General features: G+C 41.5%; 1 protein-coding gene across 2 annotated transcripts in view; it reads right to left on the bottom strand.

Annotated features, from left to right (window-relative positions):
• Nucleotides 1-1,978: 1,978 nt before the first annotated feature.
• Nucleotides 1,979-19,285, bottom strand: part of phf14 (PHD finger protein 14) — an 84,589-nt gene continuing 67,282 nt past the window's right edge. For both annotated transcript variants that reach the window (XM_086136482.1, XM_086136480.1), the window contains 2 exons: nucleotides 14,674-14,791; nucleotides 1,979-3,413 (listed from right to left, as the gene is read on the bottom strand). In XM_086136482.1, coding sequence (XP_085992608.1) covers nucleotides 3,345-3,413; nucleotides 14,674-14,791 — 187 coding nt within the window. In that variant the 3' untranslated portion in view covers nucleotides 1,979-3,344. The remainder of the gene's footprint in view (nucleotides 3,414-14,673; nucleotides 14,792-19,285) is intronic.

Here is a 19,285-nt window from a genome sequence, read left to right as displayed (position 1 = left end):
TACCGCTCGGTGGAGACTTCAATCAAGTTTTTCCTCTCTCATCTTCTAACCACTTTACACAACATGTACACTGTGCAGCAACGGGGAATGACAAACTCTGGATCTCCAATGTGAAGGAAGCAGACAGCTCTTTTTCTTCGTCTTGTGAGGAATCTGATCACAACCTCATACAACCATCTAGCAGGATGCCAAAATTAAGGACTGCGATGAGAGAGAACGTTGTTTGAAAACTGTGGATTATTGACGGGCTAATTTTTTTTCTTTGCCGGCCCCTGTGCCATGCTGCTGAATACGACTTGGACTGGACTTTTGGGGGGGGGGGGTAGCTGGCCCCTTGCCATTGCCTGCACATTGGGTAATTTGATATCTGAAAGCTGTGACTTGAACTGTGCAAGCCTGTATGAAGTTCTGAGCCCCCCCCCCTGCCCCCATACAATATGTTCTACTTTACCACTTTTTGGGATCCATAAAAAGAGTATAATTTGAGGAAGATGGAGGTTGCTTCAGAAAGAGGATGCGGAATAAAGAGGAAACTTGAATGCACTTGCTTCAGTACGGACTACTTTACATCCATTTTTGCCACACTGTGCTATTGCATCCACAGGTAGATATGAAAATTATAAATATGTTAAGGTATTGTTGTAAAACACAATATATGGCAGCGGCCCGGCTGTGTCCGACTTCACTTAGAACCCAGAAATGTATTTTTGGTTTGCGTACTTCGCTATTTCATCCACAGGTACATATGAAATTATAAATATGTTAAAGTATTCTTGTAAAACACAAAACAGTCATAGCTCCGTTTTTTACCATAATCCGTTCCAGAAGGCTGTTCGAAAACCGATTTGATCGAAAACCGAAACCACGCTCTTTAAAAAAAAAAACTTTATTGAATACGTCTGCTCACAATGTAACGCTACACGAGGAAGCGTCACTTCCTCGTCGACCCGAGGAAGCGTCACTTCCTCGTATAAGGAAGGCGAGAGGAGTCAAGTGGCGCATTCAAGTGCGCTCAGTTTGGTCGAGAACCGATTTTCGGTCGTAATCCGAGGCATACAAAACTCGAAATCTTTGGTCGAAAACCGATTTGGTCGAGAACAGAGATGTTCGAAAACCGAGGTTTGACTGTATATGGGTTATGGCGGGGCAGCGGTCCGTCATAACCCATATACAGTTGTGTACTTCTGTGTCCCACTTCACTTAAATCCCAGAAATGTATTTTTGGTTTGTGTGGCATTTTAAGTTCATTTTGATTGCCATTCTTGTACATTGTGCAACTGTGATTCGAATTTTGACTCGCCGCAAAAGCAGTGGTCGAGTCTTGGCCACTCATGAAAAGTAGATTGGTTTAAGCAGTCATTTTATTGTGGTTGTGTTCATGTGTTTATGAGCAATTTCTTTTCTCTCGTCTCTGTTTGAAACTAAAAGGAACTGTTCACCCCTCGCCCCACAATGCAATTGGTACATTCACATTTTACCACACTGTCCAGCACGGGAAATCACTGGAAGATTCAGGTAACTTTGCGGAGCTGCTTGTGTCTCTGATCATTGGTTTCAGGATTGAAAAGTCTCAAGTGTACTGACCGCACACACTGAAAAAAAGTCAATTTCTTGGGGGAAACGGGATCAGCCTCGGCAGCCCCGTGGACAGGAATACTGTCGGTTGGATAGCAACAGGAGAACGTCTCGACTCAGCTAATTCTTTTTTTTTTTGTCAACTCGTCGACTTTACTGAGTACAGGTCAGTGTCAAGACAGGTTGTGTCCAAAAACGGAAGACGTTCTACGTCCTCATCATTTTCTTGAAAATATGTGCCTTACCTGATTTTCACCTATTTGTTCCCACTCTGAGATGAGACCCTCTGGCAAAGAATAAAACGTTGAGGAGACATTTTTTTTGAACATGCAAAAATTGTATGACATATCAGCTGACAAAATATAGAGTTGTTTGAAACATATTCCTGACTTAGAACAGCAAATATGTGTAGATTTTTGTTTGTTTATTGAACATAAAACATATACAGTAATAAATTGACAGAAAGTAAGTAAAATAGTAAAAGGAAAGAGAAATCAGTCATCATTCAACACAATTATGTTCAAGGGAGTAGGAAGAAGTAAAGAACTTATCTAGTCCTACATCCTACACAGATGTTTGAAATAATGACTGAAATATGAAAATATTTCAAGACCCTGCAAAGTGACTTCAGATACGTATTTCTAAATATAATATACATGTTTGAAGATAATTGCTGATAACGAACTAGGCAGTACCAAATCCGTTTTCCTGATTTTATGGGAGTGGCTAACACAAGTGCTTTTGTGATGCAGTTGGGCTCAGGCATGAGTCTCCTTCCACCACTACACATGAACATGAGAGACGTCTTTCGTATCAGCGGTTATCCAGCGCAATTGCTAACTAGTTACACTGCAATTATTGTACTTGGCCCAATTCGACCCATAAAATGTGCATTCAGCTAGCTAGCTAGCGATGCTGACCCCGTGAAAATACAATTTTCCTGGATGCTACAATTCGCCGGACGGCTAGGTCATTTATTAAAATTCCCAAGTGTCATGTTGTGAGAGCCACCGGTAGGGGTGCGCGAATGTCTCTGCTATGCGGACCAACACAGCAACAACACCAAGTAAGCAGGTGAGGCTGTGGATGAGTGAGCTCCGCCCCTCTCTCGGTAGTGATGACCTGCTGTTAGCTTATGAGCTAGCTGGTAGCCTATTTTTCAGGAAATCAGAAACACTTTTGACGGCACGAACATGTAGGTGTGCGGAGGCATTGAGAAATATGTGAAACGTCTCGGTATTTGATTGAAATTTGAAAATGGCAAATTTGGTGACAACACTCTTCTCCATTTTCATAAGACAATTATCTTCATCTGACTGAAACTTAAGGGGAGAAATAATATCCAGAGGAAGATGAAGTGTAGAGAAAGAAGACTCCCGGGTTGGATGTTGGACATGGGGAAAAGTGACACATAGATCTGGAACAATTTATCAAGAAGGCAGATATACTGTCGCCGGTATAGTTGTGACAAAGGAACATCTTTAGCATATGAAAATAGATTGCATTACAGACACAAAAGCTTGTTCATGAGACTTCTGGCACTTCAATCCTTAGAGTAGCCTAAGATGAAGAAGCCTTCATGTACTCTGATATAAAGCTATTTAGAAAATTCAGAAACTCTTCTGGGATAATGCTAATATTGTTGAGTGAACCTGTTCGGGTCTACAAACTTTGGTGGGGTAGTTAAAAGATGCTGTGCTTGGTTACTAGCAAACAAATGACGAACATGGAAATTCATTCAGTGGTGTCGTGTCCATTTGCGTTTATCTTCAGATGGGAATTTCGTGCTCGCATATCTCCTCTTTCACGGAGCACTCGTCCTCCAGCCCTTCTTCCTCCTGGAACCACATGACACGTTGCCATCATTAAAGGCAGCTTGAACCACATTAGAAGTGAAGAGTACATAACATACTTCGATCATAAAAAAATATTTTCCGCACTATAAGGCGCTTCAGAGTATAAGGCGCACCTACAATGTATGGCCAATTTGTTGTTTTCATATATAGGGTGCACCGCATCATAAGGCTCAAAGATAAAAGCTACAATAGTGGCTGGGGTTGCGTTATGCCTCCACTAGATGGAGCTATGCTAAAGGGAATACAATACTATGTAGCTTTATTTATGCAGAGCTTCCACAACCGCTGCAGCTGGAACAAAGCACTTTACAAAACATTTAAAATACTATGTCCAATACAACGATTTAAATATACATTGCCTTTGCGAGGACCAACCTTGACTATAGGGCAGGCTTGATATGTCGTCTCCAAAGGAGAACACATCTGCCATGAAATTTGATATGGATCATATCTATGGCCATAGATTTGATATGCGGGGTGAAACCTCATGAACTTTGTCATCGTGGACAGGAGTGCCTTCCACCGAATCTCTCGATATGTCAAGTCTGACCATTTTTCCGGTTACTGGTGGTGTCATTTTTTTGGGGGGGGGGGGGCAGTCAGCTCAGAAATGGAAACAAGAAGAGAGGAAGAGGCAGGGCACAATATAAACCCACACAAGAAAACTGGCGGCTCACTGTCGCACATTCTCCTTTGACAAATGAAGTCCACGTTTTATGGTCACAACATGGACAGACACGGGAAAGTCATCCATTTTCACATTTGTCATCTCGCTAAAAATGAAACACGTTCAGGGCACCGTCTTCCATTTTAGCATTTCCCTTTTATAGTTAGGCTTGAGGATACGTCAACACAGACGGGCTCAACAGCAAGAAATTCAAATTATCAGCGGGGATGGCAGAAATGAAGAGCGGGTTCTCCACCAAAATGCAAATGTGAGCTGACTCATCTGTCAGGTTGTTTGGGGAGGGATGGAACTCACCCATTTATCAAAGCAACAGTAATTACATTTTTGTTCTATCTGAGACACCTTTTAATTGAATAATTTAGTTTATTAATGTGGCTATTTATTTCAATTCCTATCAGTCAGGAAAGTTTTATCCGGTAACGTGTCAGCCAAATTAGTTTTCATTTGTTTTATTTGAGTTCAGCTGACAATATTCACATTTTGTTGTCTCTTTTTTGGTCAAATGCTTTTTAAGTCGAGTGGTACCTTTACGGACAAACGTCTCTTCATATGAAATTTTCAAGTTACGAAACGCCTCCACAGGATAATATTGCCTCTTGTTATGAAAGAAATTTCAAGATACGAAAGGTAAAAATACAGTATGGGCTGCTACTCACAGTTCCGATTTTCCTGAACACAACATACTTAGAGCTGCTCTGCCATTGGCTATTACCGAGTATCTTCCTGGCGTCCCATTGGCTAAGAGGGACCTCTACTGTATGTGTCAATGGGTGCAGATAGATAGATCAGTGTCTATGCAGCGTCCTCGTCATTCACCCCCTCGGGCCATGAGGTGTTCCGATAGTTTGACATAAATGTGAATCACCCAGAAAAAGATAAGATAACCTTTATTTGTCCCACACTGAGGAAATTTGCTACACAGTTCACCAGTTCAAAAAGTGTTCACCAGTCGGGCGATTGCTCACGATGCCGATGTTTGCCTTGGAGATTTTCGAAGGATTGTTAAAAACCGACAACAGCAAACATCCTTGGATCAGTTCTTTACAAAAGGCCCTACAAAAACCACTTCTGAGAGAGAACATGAACTAAAGAGGGCAAAAAAAAAAAATGACGAGGACGCAGTTAAAAGTTAAATTACCATCATTTTTATTCTTTGTTTTTTACACTATGCACAACTCTCAATTATTTTGTTGCAATAATCTAATTGCGACATGTATTTGTTCCATATTTTGATGCATTGTTATGCTTTAGAAAACATTTATGTTTGAATTTTGAGTGGGCTTGGAACGGATTAGGGCACTTAAATGGAAAACGCGTCTTGCTACTTACAATATTTTCTAGTTAAGAAATTTCTTCCAGACCAATTCACTACAAAGAAAACAAGCCTTCAGCGACCTCTACTGCTTCGTTCGGAAACGGCAACAGCAACCACCACACTGGTTTACACATGTGCAGTCGTACAGGAAGTATTTGTTTCAGACGCCGCACGTACGTTACATTGCTAAAATGGCGACAAAACGGACCGTTGCATACCAAGGAGTTAAATAAAGAAAAGCTTTAACGCTTGAAGACAGGATAAAGGTAATAAAAATGAAAGATGGAGGAAGCAAAATAAAAGACATTATGCAAGAAATTGATGTAAGTGAAAGTAAATGCTAATCGTAAATTTTGCAATTTATTTTCCTTTTTTTCTTTCTACGCTGGCTATATGAAGTGTCAAATAAGTGTATACTCATACTTATGCATTATTGGAATAAAAATAAAAAGTACACATATACGTTTTTTTTGTGTGTTCGTCTTTAAGTCCGAGATAAAATTTGCTACAGTGAAAAGTCCCCTGTTGTGAAAAATTTCTTGCTGCAAACATGATGTCATTGTAGAGGAATTTCACTGTAAAACATTTGCGCTTACTTTGGAAACCAATGACCAACATGTTTGCCTCTTTTTTAACATATGGACCAAACCAGACTTTTGCTTAATTTATGTTTTGCACTGTTACATAGCTGGGCTTATTATTTTAAGGACGTTTTTTTGTGGCGCTACTCACTAATATCGACCCTGTTTAAGGGTTGCTTAACATACTGTAGGGATCAACAGTTGGCTGCATGTTAGACTTTGGTTAAGAGGGTTATTAGATATTCGCGATTCGAGAAATGGACCCTCGGGGCGGCCGGGACACAAACAGTAATCACACACTACTGTTTGATCCACAAATTGGCTCCGGAGAGGCGAGCGTGTGTCCATAGCGTCTAGTTAAAGTGATTGAAGTGACTTCTAAGCCATTGATTTTTCCTTCATCATCAGCGATGCGCCTGGACACCCTTGACCATGTTCTGTCGTCCCAGAGGGCTAGTTTAGCTGCTCTCCGGCTTGCCGTTAAATTCACATTAAAGCGCGGTTAAATTTTGGCCATGTCGAAAAGACAACCGCCTTTGACGGGGTTATCATGCCTTGAGGACTGCAAAAGGCCTCAGTAAAAGTCTAAACAAGCATGTGACACAAGGAAAACGAAAGCGCAATATGTCTTCAAGCAACTCTATTAGTGGCCAGGTGCACCGTCCACTTAAAGTAATAAATGCGACTCCCAAAATAACCCCCCCCCCCCCCCCCCCGTAATAAAATAACCAAACAGAGCGTCATTGAAGCACACTGTAAATTCATTCCAAATGAAGACCGAACAAACTTTCACAATAACACAGAGGCTGGATGGCTGTAGCGTCTAAACCGAACGTATATATACCTGTACATATATATTTTTTTCTTCTATTTTTGAAAAACACACGTGTGGTCAGTCGACCTCGGTGGAACATTTCCGACAGTTTTCATTTCAACAAAATACGACTAGTGTGTTATTACATTTTTAAAACAATTTTAACAAATCTGATCATGGAAGATTATCTGTCGTATTTAGCAGTGCTTTCATTCATTTTCTGATGCGCTATCCTCACAAGGGTCGTGGGGGGGCACCCTGAACCGGTTGCCAACCAATCACAGGGCACACACTAACGAACAACCATCCACGCTCACACTCACACCGAGGGACAATTTGGAGTGTCCAATCAACCTGCCCTGAATGTTTTTGGAATGTGGGAGGAAACCGGAGCACCCGGAGAAAACCCACGTAGGCATGAGGAGAACAACTCCACACACAGGAAGGCCGGAGCTGGAATCAAACCCCGCACCTCTCGACTGTGAGGCGGATGTGCTAACCAGTTGATTGGCTGGACACCTGTCACTCACTGAATTCCACAGCAAATTGATACAGAAAAATCGAATTCATTTGCAGCGCGTTCACTGCGCTGCAACGGTTTTCTTGTGTGCTGAGAGTGTGCGACCAGTGCGCAGTTGCGCAGCTTAAAGGGAACATTGGTGCTGTTGCATCTCCGGTAAACGTAAATCTAAATGAAAGATGCCTTTCATTGTATTGTCTTGAAGCATAAGGCAATTTCCTCGCTGCTGCTGCTCCCTACCGGTATGGAAGAGTACTACATGATTACTCTTCCAGGCGATCGACCGCACAGGCATACATATTGTATAATTTCCCACGGCACACCTGACAATATCTCGCAGCACACTGGCTTGAAAAACACTGGTCGACAGTATGTCACTATTGACGCAGGGCAAGGCGCGCTTCTCGGTCGCGTGCTAGCTTTCCGCTAAAACGAAACCCAGGAGTTAGCAGAATGAGAAAGAAGGCTTCATTTAATATACAGTAGCAGGAGTCCGACTTAAAATCCGGATTGATTTCAACGGGATATTCCCCCGCACCAAGCCCACTCTGCATAATATGCGGCAATAGTGAGTCCATCTTTTTCATGCACTTTGTATTTGCGGTGTATCCTATTTTGAAGACGCGTTTAAGCATTACCATAGCGACCAGAGAGAGTGTTGCGGCCAGATAGGACCTTCCTCGCGTCATGATTCGTGTTTATTATTACAGTATGTTTAGAAGATATCACAGTTTTCATGCAGGTCATTTCATATTATTTTGTTGTATTTATCCGTCACGCCTTAAAGGCTGGTCCCTGAAAATATTGTCCAACATTAAACCGGTCCGTGGGGCAAAAAAGGTTGGGGACCGCTCCCCTACGATACATACTGTACGTTCAGTAATCATTGACACGACTTTCAAATCCCATTTTGACGGGTTGGAAGTCGTGACTGTGTGTGGACAAGTGGATCAATGGCGTCTCATTGATTACAAGGCAGTGAAAAAGTCAAAACATTTGTGCTCCGTGTAAGAGTGAGTGGAGTGCCTCAAGATCAGAACAGAACTTCAAACAGACTTAACGCATTCGCCGAGCGAAAGAGCGTCTGAGGCTGTGGAGGATGGGATTTTCCGAGTCGCAACATTTCAACAGCAATCCTTTTTCATGATAACAAGTAGCGCATCCCACACAAGTTCACAGTCGCACACTTTTAAATGCTGCCTAGACAACTTTAAGAGCTTTTGGCATTTCAAACCTTTTATCCACGTCTTCTGGCGTGATTCACCATGGCGCCCGCCATGCGAGGCAGCGCCGCCAGAGTGTAAATAAAGCCTTAAACAAGCACGCCCTTGGCACTGTAACCGGCATGAATTAAAGGCCGTTCGTACATTGCGGCAAGATTGTGACTTTATTACTGAAATCAATTCAGCGAGGGCCAGGGGCGACAGAGAAAGGATGAAGCCTTGGTCAGAGTGAGGTTTATCTTCGCCAAGCAGGCAGAGAGAAACAACTGTGTCTATAATGAACTCCAGCCTTTCTGATTAAAGCTTTTTATTGCCTCTATGCGCAACGGAAACACGTCCGCACAAATTCCTGAATGTTCTGGCAAGTGTAAATCAACTGCTGCTCTGTCTTAGCAAATGCCCCGACACCTCAACAATACAAGACAAGCACTGGGACAGATTAGCATCAAAACTGGATTTTGTTATCAATCAAGAACTGGCAGACATTTCAATTTACTGTGACCTTTTGCAGGAAACAAGAGGACCATCAACAAGTCAGCCCCCCCCCCACCCCCCTCCACACCTCTCCCTGATGCCTTCCTTCAACATGGACTAAAACAGGCACTTTATGTTTTGTTTAGATGAGATAAACTTTTCACTCAAGTTTAGTTGACTGCTCTTTGTTTTGTATAAAAAGCCCTCAAACGAAAAAGTTTGGAGACCCCTACACTAGTCTTTCATCTGCTGGAGCTGTGGAGCCAACTCGTTACCTCTGCGTCCCGCGTCCAAGACGCATAATTTTCCCGCGGGACGCACAGTTCCAAATAATGTGCGTTTTTGGCACGCAACGAAATTTCTCAGTCAAAACAAACAAAAAAAAAAAAACGACGGTACATCTTTTTTTCCAGCAACGATCGCAGTTTGACGACCGCTGCCATTGATTGTTGTTTTGATCTCGTGTTAAGTGTTCGCGCGTGATTTCCATTCTCGTGAGATGAGATTGGCGAGATTGGCAGACAATTGCCAAGTTGTGTAACGTTAAAACAAGTGTTGCGAAAGTTTTTTGCGGAGATATCACAGAGGAAGCAGCTAAAGTTGGATGTTTTTTTGTGATAAGTTGACTTTGAGAAAGCCTTACATTATTGGAAGCAGAGTAAAGAGAGGAGAATTTATGAACCGTGGGATGAAATAAGAACCTGTCTCAGCAAATCTTGTATGCTTGAATTATTTAAATTTTTGCAGCATTTGTTTACAGTGATCCCTCGCTATTTCGCGGTTCGTTTATCGCGGCTTCGGTGCATCGCAGATTATTTCAAACATTCATTAAAATATATATATATATGTACAAATTTTTTTAGGAAGTCCGCAAACGGTCTGCGAGAAGCAGTCAAAGTCAGCAAAACAACAGTGAGTCACATAGAGCAACATATACAGTACATGTGGGGTGAGGGGAGGGCTGAGAAGATGTAGCCATGTTGATTGGCTGTGCATCTTCTTTCTGTCTTATCACGGTGGGTTACTCTTTGATCTTTAATCAGTGCCTAAGTGTTTTTTAAGATGCTGCTAGTGTGTGCGTGTGAGTGTCTGTCTGTGTGTGTGTGTGTGTGTGGCTGAGAGAGAGAGAGAGAGAGAGAGAGAGAGAGAGAGGAGGCTTATAAGAACAAAAGCAGGTCTCTTCCATCCTTAATTGTCTAATGATCCTTAATTGACAAATCATAAACACGTCTGCTGCATGTCGTGGGATCATCGCCAACCTGTGTGTGTGTGTGTGTGTGTGTTAGTGCCTCTGCTCAAGCGCAAAGGCCCACGTGGAGCAATTTTTTTTTAATGTATGTTAATTGGTCGCTACTTCGCGGATTTTCGTTTATCACGGGTGGTTTTTGGCCTCATTAACCGTGATAAACGATGGATTACTGTATAAGAAATAAACCTATTATCAATGTATTTTGTTGTTTGTGTTATTATCATATGCAATTGAATAAGTAGACCATTTCAGAATTCGAAATTTGGGACTCTCTAAATGCACAACGGGACTCATACTTTTCTGATCAGCGAGTCCCTGGGACTCACAGGGCTCAAATTGTAAAATTACCACTGTGGCCATAGTTTTTTTTTTTTAAACTTTAAAGTTTTCCACCTTAAAATGACAGCAGATACTGTATGTTTGAAACAAACCAAAAAACAAAATGTAGTTGATGACAATTGTCGTCATTGACACTCAGCGTCTAGATTTTGCATGGCGACATTTCAGCAGCACTCAAAGAGTTAGGCACGAATCATTCATGAGGCTCTCCTAAGTTCATTGCCCCATTTAGGTAAAACATCATATTGTATTTTTGGAGTCACTTCAGCTGCGACGACAGGCACTGGCCAGTTGTGGTCGTCACTGGCTGACTTGGCTGACAAAGACGGGGCGGGTGGGCACACTTGACCCAAAAATGCTCACCACCTGCCCAATGGCTGTAATGTGTCCATACCACATTACGTCGATGGCCACATGTGAACATTATATCATATGTCCAGAAAAATACAGTGTTTATTCCTTTTGTAACCCTTAAGAACTGGTCACAAACACGGACATGAAACACAAATACAAATGGCATTACAAAACAATAAATGAAAGAGAAATGTTATGAAGACAATTGAGTCAACAAAAAAGGCACACAAACCTTGTGGGCTCACATCAACAAAGGGCTAAATTAAATAGCCTTAGAAGTTTTGCTTGTCTCCTTCGTTTAGTCAGTACTTGACGATGCTTTTGGAACGATCTTTGTTTCAAAATGGCTGCGCAGATTATGAGGCGTACCTTCAATGAATGGCCTATTTTGTAATTTTTTTTCATACAAGTATATTGGACGCACCGGATTATAAGGAGCAATCTACAATGCATCCACTAGATGGAGCTATGCTCGTTCTGTTCGACTCGAGAGGCGTTCATGACTGCCTCAGAAAAACGTAAATTAACGATTACTTCAATGAAACAGAATTTGCATGCCAAAATAAATTCTGTAGGGGGGCTATAGAATTTATTTTGTGATTTCCTCGCTTGATTTTCTGTTTTGATGCATTATTTTCAATTTTCGTAGTTTCATTGAAGGAATTGTTAATTTACGTTTTTCCGAGGCGGTCATGAACGCCTCTTGAGTGGAACGGAAGAAGAGAAGGCACGGAGACGGACAAAGATGGATCTGTATTTGTTGAGACTGTGAAAACCTTTAATAAAGTGTGCGTTTAAAAACCCCCCCACCACAGCTCTCCTTTTTTCGGAGCTGCAACAAAAACTTATTGAATAAAGCAGCGGCACAATTCACTGAACCAACAGCAAGGTATAACATTGTCAGCATGTCTCCAGCAAGGAGCCATTCTAGGGGTCGACATAGTACCGTAATGACCATACACAAGGTACACCGGATTTTAAGGCGCGCTGGGAGCTTTTAAGAAAATGGAAGACTTTTCGGTGCGCCTTATAGTGAGGAAAATACGGTAGTTGTTTTTTCGATGGTGTGTTGGCGACTGCACATGTCAATTCGTGTCAGGCAGGACCCACCTATGTTCATAATTGTTTACTGCTAATAATCACCACTATAGCACACTAACAGGGAAATAACTCAATGGGGAATATAAAAAGACTAACACCATATAGGAGGCGCATCGGATTATGAGAAAATTGAATGCTTTTAGGTACGCCTGATAGTATGGAAAATATGGTCATTACAGAATGCAAAGTACACTTCACAGCAGCCTGTTAGATGAAGAGTGCACACATTACTAGCGGCGATGAGTATCACTTACACATCCAGTGATTTAAAGTGGGACATTGAGTATTTTCCTAAATGGATCTTTATAGAATTCACGTCTCATGAAAACGCCACCACCCATAAACCAGTGTCGCCCATAGACGTCGCTGAATCACACCTTTTTGGTAGAATCAGGATACCAAGTGTGCAAGCCAGGCACTTAAACAAAAAGACGAATGGGAGAAAGTGGCCAAAAGTGTTTTTTCAGGCATGTCTAACAGTTTGGAGGAGATACATGCCTGAACATTCACATACACAGTGCTAAATTGTTTCTTTGGAGTGACAATGAAGAATACAAATGTCATGTACATCATGACATTCTGTAAGAGCTTCCATACTTACTTTGCATCGCTCGTCTTTCAAATGTCAGATATTTTCCTCTCAAGTAAGAGCTGGGAAGCTTTGAAAAATCAATCCGCTAGACAATTCTTTGCAACAGACCGGCTCCTATCGCAACCGCCAGCCGCATCTGTTGCGGAATGATCAGGTGCATGATCATCTGCACTTAACGTTGGCATTTAAGAATCACCCCTCCCCCCCTCCACAGGCAAAGGTGGCGCATGGGGTTGGCATTTAAGGCAGATAATAAAAGTTGTTCTTAAATACAGCTCTCATCTCGGAGTGCTTTTTAGACGCCGCGGTGGAGTCAATTATATCCCGCCCCTTGCTATTACGGATACACTCTGAAACACATTATGCCTTAACATGACGTGTTCTCAAAAATGTCACAATCTGAACAGTGTCTCGAAACTACCAACTTTGTGGCATTAGCGATGATGTACAAGTCATCTTTTGTCCGTTTGTTGCCAATCTTCATTTCGTGTGAATTGATTCTTTTGGACAGCAAAAATCCTTTGGAATACCACATTGACATATGATTTAGACACACTATTAACAGATGACTTTTAGCAGGCTTGAAAAAAAAAGAGAGATTTGGCTCAAGACGTAGAGAAATTCCTGATGCTAATTAGTCACATACAGTATATGGCACCTTGTTTCTGGAGGCACGGTGTACGAAGTGAGCCAAAGCCCAGAGATGATTCCGTTTTTATGCAAACATGTGAAAAGGTGGAGCAGGAAGGCTCGCGTTTCGTGAGATATTTCCATTGTGGAAGGAGCTGAATGAACAACATATCACGTCGCGTCTTAAAAATCATATTCGAACAAAGTCGTCAACTTTAACTAAAATGATCTAAAATGACTTAAGTTGGACATATCGTCTTTTCAGACTCCACAGATTCAATTCCAGGTACAATATACAGTGGTACCTCTACTTACGAAATGAATTGGTTCAGGAAGAATTTTTTTAACTAGAAAATGTTGTCAGTAGAGACGTGTTTGCCATGTAAATGCCTCAATTTGTTCCAAGCCACCCCAAAATTCAGGCATAAATGTTTTGTAAAGCATAAAAATGCATCAAAATATGGAACAAATACATGTCACAATTAGATTATTCCATATTGAATGAGGGTTGTGTATAATGTAAAAAACAAAGAACAGAGTAAAGAATAAAAATGGTCATTTCCACCTCAACTGTTTCCTCCTCTTTTTTGCCCTCTTTAGTTCATGTTCTCGCTCAGAAGTGGTTTTTGCCTTGCGTTTTGTAAAGAACCGATCCAAGGACGTTTGCTTTTGTCGGTTTTTAAAATTCCTTCGAAAATGTCCAAGGCAAACATCAGCATAGTGAGCGATAGCCCGACTGGTGAACACTTTTTCTGGGTGATTCACATTTACTATCGGAAGACCTCATAGACACATATCTGTCTGTCTATACACACAAACACATTCGGTCGAGGTCCCTCTGAGCCAATGGGATGCCAGGATGATGCTCGGGAGTAGCCAATGGCAGAGCAGCTCTAAATATGTTGCGCTCAGGAAACTCAGAGTATTTATACTGTATGTTTTTTACTGTACACTGTTTTTTTTACTTTTCGTATCGTGAAATTTCTTTCATAGCAAGAGGCAATATTTTCCTGTTGAGATGTTTCGTAACTTGAAAATTTCGTATGAAGAGACGTTTTAAGTACCACGGTCTTATATTTTTATCAAGACTACGGTGTGAAATAGCCGGCACTGAATGAGTTTGGTAACAATTCGATCTTGGAATAGAAGAATTAAATTGTCATTATTTCTGATGGTTTTTGGATATCAATATTTCTACAGACAAGCCTATTTGCAAAGGACTGTGTTCGACATCAGAGATCCTAGTTCTTGCATAAACGTGTGCTTATCAACACATGCTGGGAGCAGGTCATGTACCCCCCTCAAGGAGTTCCCCCCCATGATTATCTCAAGCAGGCACACACATCCAGTACAGTGACTCACCTGAGAAGACGATATGTCACATTCTTGGCAGATCCAACCGTATCCTGCCTGCTTGGGGGATTTCTTCAGTGGAGGGTCCAGACACCCGAAATGGTAGCAGAGCTGACACTCATCACACCTGAGACACACAACGGGAAGGGCACGTTACGCCTGGTGAATGCAAAAGCGGATTCTCCAAGGATGGAGCCAGTCGAGGGGGTGATGATTGATGACGGCCCATAGAGGCAGCTGTCATTCATGGCAATTTGTTAATGTGTCCCAGTTCCTCTAATCAGCCCCCCACCCTGGAACCTTACACAGCCATTGACTGCCCAATGGTTCATGTCACCCGACAGATAAAATACAGACCTGGTTTCAGACACATATCCGCTACATCCTGCAGCTGCTCAGGGGAAGTTAACGAGGGGATGAACTTAAGCTTTGTCAGATATGTATGGGGAAAACAAAACAAAGCAAAACCTTACATATTGGGTTCATTTGTTGATCGTTAATGTTTTTATTTAGTGTCAATTGCACATGATTGGACCCTACCTGAAAAGTTTAACAAATCTTACAGCAAATGTTTTGTGTCTATGTTCAGTATTTAAAGAAAACTGTAATGTCAGTGGTTCCCCACAAAAAAATGCAGTGACAGCTATTCTTGCAAATATTATTGTCGAGTTAAGCTTGACAACACATACAGATAACTACAACTGTTTTGAACCTGATTACCCCTTTCCCATCATGTGTGACAATCAAAATCCTTATGTCAGGGGTGTCCAAACTTTTTTGTTTGAGGGCATGTAGAAAAATGGAAGGATGAAAGGGCCACTTTAAAATTCGGCTAACTTTTTGAAACACGCTAAAGTAAGTCAAGAATGCAAATATATATTGTTTCTATCGTCTAGTTAATTTCATCAGCTTTCTGTTAAAGGTGTTAAGGAAAATAATTGATGATTTTTTTTCCCCCACGTTTTGGACACTCTGCCCACATTCACCTGTTTTAACTAACCTTGTGGCCCCCTTGTCAAATGTCATTTTTAGTATATTTTATATATATATATACACACATACACACAAACACCGTATTTTCCGCACTATAAGGCGCACCGAAAAGTCTTCCATTTTCTTAAAAGCACACGGCGTAATAAACACTTCTGTGACAGTCCAGTCTCCCCCAATTTACTGACATCAGATCGTTCTGCTGCAGCTACGCTCAAGGAAATGCCAAAATAAATTCTGTCGCGGGGCTATAGAATTTATTTTGTGATTTTCTGTTTTGATGCATTACTGTATTTTCAATTTTCGTAGTTTCATTGAAGTAATCATTAATTTACATTTTTTTGGAGGCGGTCATGAACGCCCCTCGAGTCTAACAGAAGAAGAGTTTGCCTCCCCTATACTGTTACAAGATAAATTAACAGCATAGCTTCCTCTAATTCTTCTTTGATTTGCCAGCAGCCTGGATGGATGCCTGTCACACCATTCTGGCTCTCACGGCTCAGCCCGCGTAGTGCACGAGACTTTGAATTTGAATGACAGACCTTTGGTGGACATATCATGATGCATGTGATGTGCTGTGTTGGTCATCTCGATTATACCACCTGCTCAAAGAGCAATAAAAAGCACACGTCCATTTTTCTTTGCGTGACGTATGTGGTTTCTCACATTCTAAAAATCACTGAGGACGTTTAACATCTCAAGTGTGTAGTGGGCAAATTAGACACACATGATGAAGTTGCACTTTCGTTAATTGTTTTGATGGTAGGTTCACCACGTGTAGTACGTGTCGGTGCATGGGGATCCCTACCTCTGGCAGAATCCCAACATTTATTACAAAATCAAACTTTCACTGGCCAAGCTGAATCATCGTCTGCAATTGTATTCTTTGTCCTAATAACTGAACAGTAGGGACCCAATGTTGCTTGATGATTGGTCTGCTTTTACGGCTGACAACGAATGGCGCATAATGATCATTTTAATACTGTCGTTTCTGTTCACTGGTCATTTGGCGAGGCACTATCCATCACAGGCTGACATTTTTCTCTGTAAACCCACGCAGATACACACTATGCTCTGGTTGCGTTACGCTCCTTTTTCCTCATTCCTAATGCTGACCAGTAATGAAGAGGGAATTGATCTCTATTACTGCCTTCGTAAGATGCGCCGTGCATTTTGACTCTCCATTGATTTGGTCATAATAGACTGTAAGTGTGGATTATGTCTGTTTAGGAGGCAGGAGAAGCTTGTCGAAGGGCACGCAACCTCAAAAATGTTGTCAAGAAAAGTGCCTTTTTCTTGTGCTGTGTCTTAATTCCTCTTTACACAACATAGAAGTATTGTCCAATGTACGTTGTGCATTTCATGTGGTACGTATTGCCCAATGCACGGAGGGCCTGTCCTCTGAAACAAGTTTCTCCTACGGTAGACCAAATAAAAGTGACATTCAAATTCAAAGACACAGATTAAACTGTCCTTCAAGTGCATTATAAGAAAGCTGGACAGATTCCCTTACTGGTTGAGCTTAACATCAAGGGCGGGAATGACATTATTTAAACAAGGCAGCTTGGCTCGTGAGGTAGGCTCTTGTATCACCCTTCTAAGATGCAAACCACTTAATCTATGTACGATTTAAGACTTTATACAACAGCTGTTGCAATTGACTGCCAATATATGTGCGTAATCCGCGGCAATAATTTGTCACGCCTGAGCAAATACAGATGTGTCTTCCACACTCCTACAGTGCTGTGAAATAGCGTTTGCCCCCATCCTGATTTCCGTGTTCTTCGCATGTTTAATGCACATATTAAGGTTTGAGTTCATCAAACCAATTTTAATATAACACAGAGACGAACCAAGGAAATACAAAATGCAGTTTCTAAATGGCAATTTAATGTACTTAGCCACAAAAAAATAAAAAAAAAAAAAAAAAAAAAAAAAAATCCAAAACCACCTGACCTGGAAAAAGTAATCGGCCCCCTTTGTGAAATCACAAAATAACTGACTAACGACAGTTTTGGGAACGCTGAGTTCAATTTCACAGGCAACTCCCTAGCACCAGATTTGTTGAATCAAGAAATCATATAAGTAGAATCAGTCAGACTAAGTGAAATAGGCTACAAGACCTCAAGAAACTCGCACGTCACGCCACGATCTGAAGGAATTCAAGAAGAAATTAGAAAAAAAGTAATTGAAATCTCTCAGTCTGGTAAAGTTTACAAAGCCATTTCCAAGGCTCTGGGGCTTTAGCAAACCACCGTCAGAGCCATTATCCACAAATGGAGAAAACTGTGAACAGTGGTAACCAATCCCAGGGGTGGTCGACCAACAAAAATTACTCCCAAGAGTGCAATGACAACTCATCCAGGAGGTTGCAAAAGAAGCTACAACAACCTCCAAAGAACTCCAGATCTCACTGGCTTCAGTTCAGGTCAGGGTTCACGACTCTACCATAAGAAAGACACTGACCAAAAATGGTGTCCATGGGAGTTTCCAGGCGAAAACCACAGCTGCCCAAAAAGAACACAAAGGTGGGTCTCACATTTGCCGAAAGACATCTTGATGATCCTCAAGACTTTTGGAAAAACATTTTGTGGAATGATGAGTCAAAACTTGAACTTTTTGGAAGATGTGCGGTGAGTTATGTCTGGGGTAACAATGGCACAGCATTTGATAAAAAGAACATTATGCCAACAGTGAAGCATGGTGGTGCAAGTGTGATGGTCTGTGGCTGCTTTGCTACTTCAGGACAAGGACAACTTGCTGTGACTGATGGGACAATGAATTCTGCTATCCACCATAAAAACCCTGAAGGAGAACATCTGACAATCAGTTTGCGCCCTCAAATTCAAGCTCCTCTTTGATCATGCAGCAGGACAACAATCCGGAACACACCAGCAAGTCCACCTCTGAATGGCAAGAAAAATATTAAAAAAAAATAAGGTTTTGGAGTGGCCAAGTCAAGTCTGGATTTGAATCCGATTGAGATGCTGTGATGTGACCTTAAACGGGCAGTTCATGCTAGAAAACCCTCCACTATGGTGGAGTTGGAGCAATTCTGCAAAGAAGAGGGGGCCAAAATTCCTTTACGCCGAAGTGAAACACTCATCGGCAATTATCGCAAACGCTTGATTTCAGTTATTGCTGCCAAGGGTGACACAACCCATTATTAGGTTCAGAGGGCAATTACTTTTTGTCTTTCGAAATAAATTAAAGTAGCATTTAGAAACGGCATTTTATATTTCCCTGGGTTGTTTCTGTGTGATACTAAAATTGGTTTGGTAAAAAGAAATCTTTGTGTGTGATAAATATGCAAAGAGCACAGAATTCAGGAAATACTTTCACGGCGCTGTTTACGGGTCTTCTCCTTCAATAAGGTCCTTGTTCCCGAAGCCACAGCAGTATAAGACACTGCGAACAAACTGCAAAACCAAGACAAAGCAAGCAACCCACACAATAGTTATGTTTAAAGTATGGGAGATAAGAATGTCAAGTTCAATTAAACAGAAAAAAAAAGTGTTCTCATGTGAGTTGTAGCAGCACAAAATGGGATTCACATGTACACACATGCTGCTAATTGTGTATTTTTCCGACACTAAACTTATTCCCACTTAGGTACATAAAGGAGCTGAGC

This window comes from Hippocampus guttulatus, chromosome 18 (assembly GCF_054856545.1).
Source record: "Hippocampus guttulatus isolate MCC_2025c chromosome 18, RoL_Hgut_1.0, whole genome shotgun sequence".
NCBI lineage: Eukaryota > Metazoa > Chordata > Actinopteri > Syngnathiformes > Syngnathidae > Hippocampus > Hippocampus guttulatus.
Note: the sequence above shows the minus strand (reverse complement) of the source record. Positions and strands in the feature narration are given on the sequence as shown.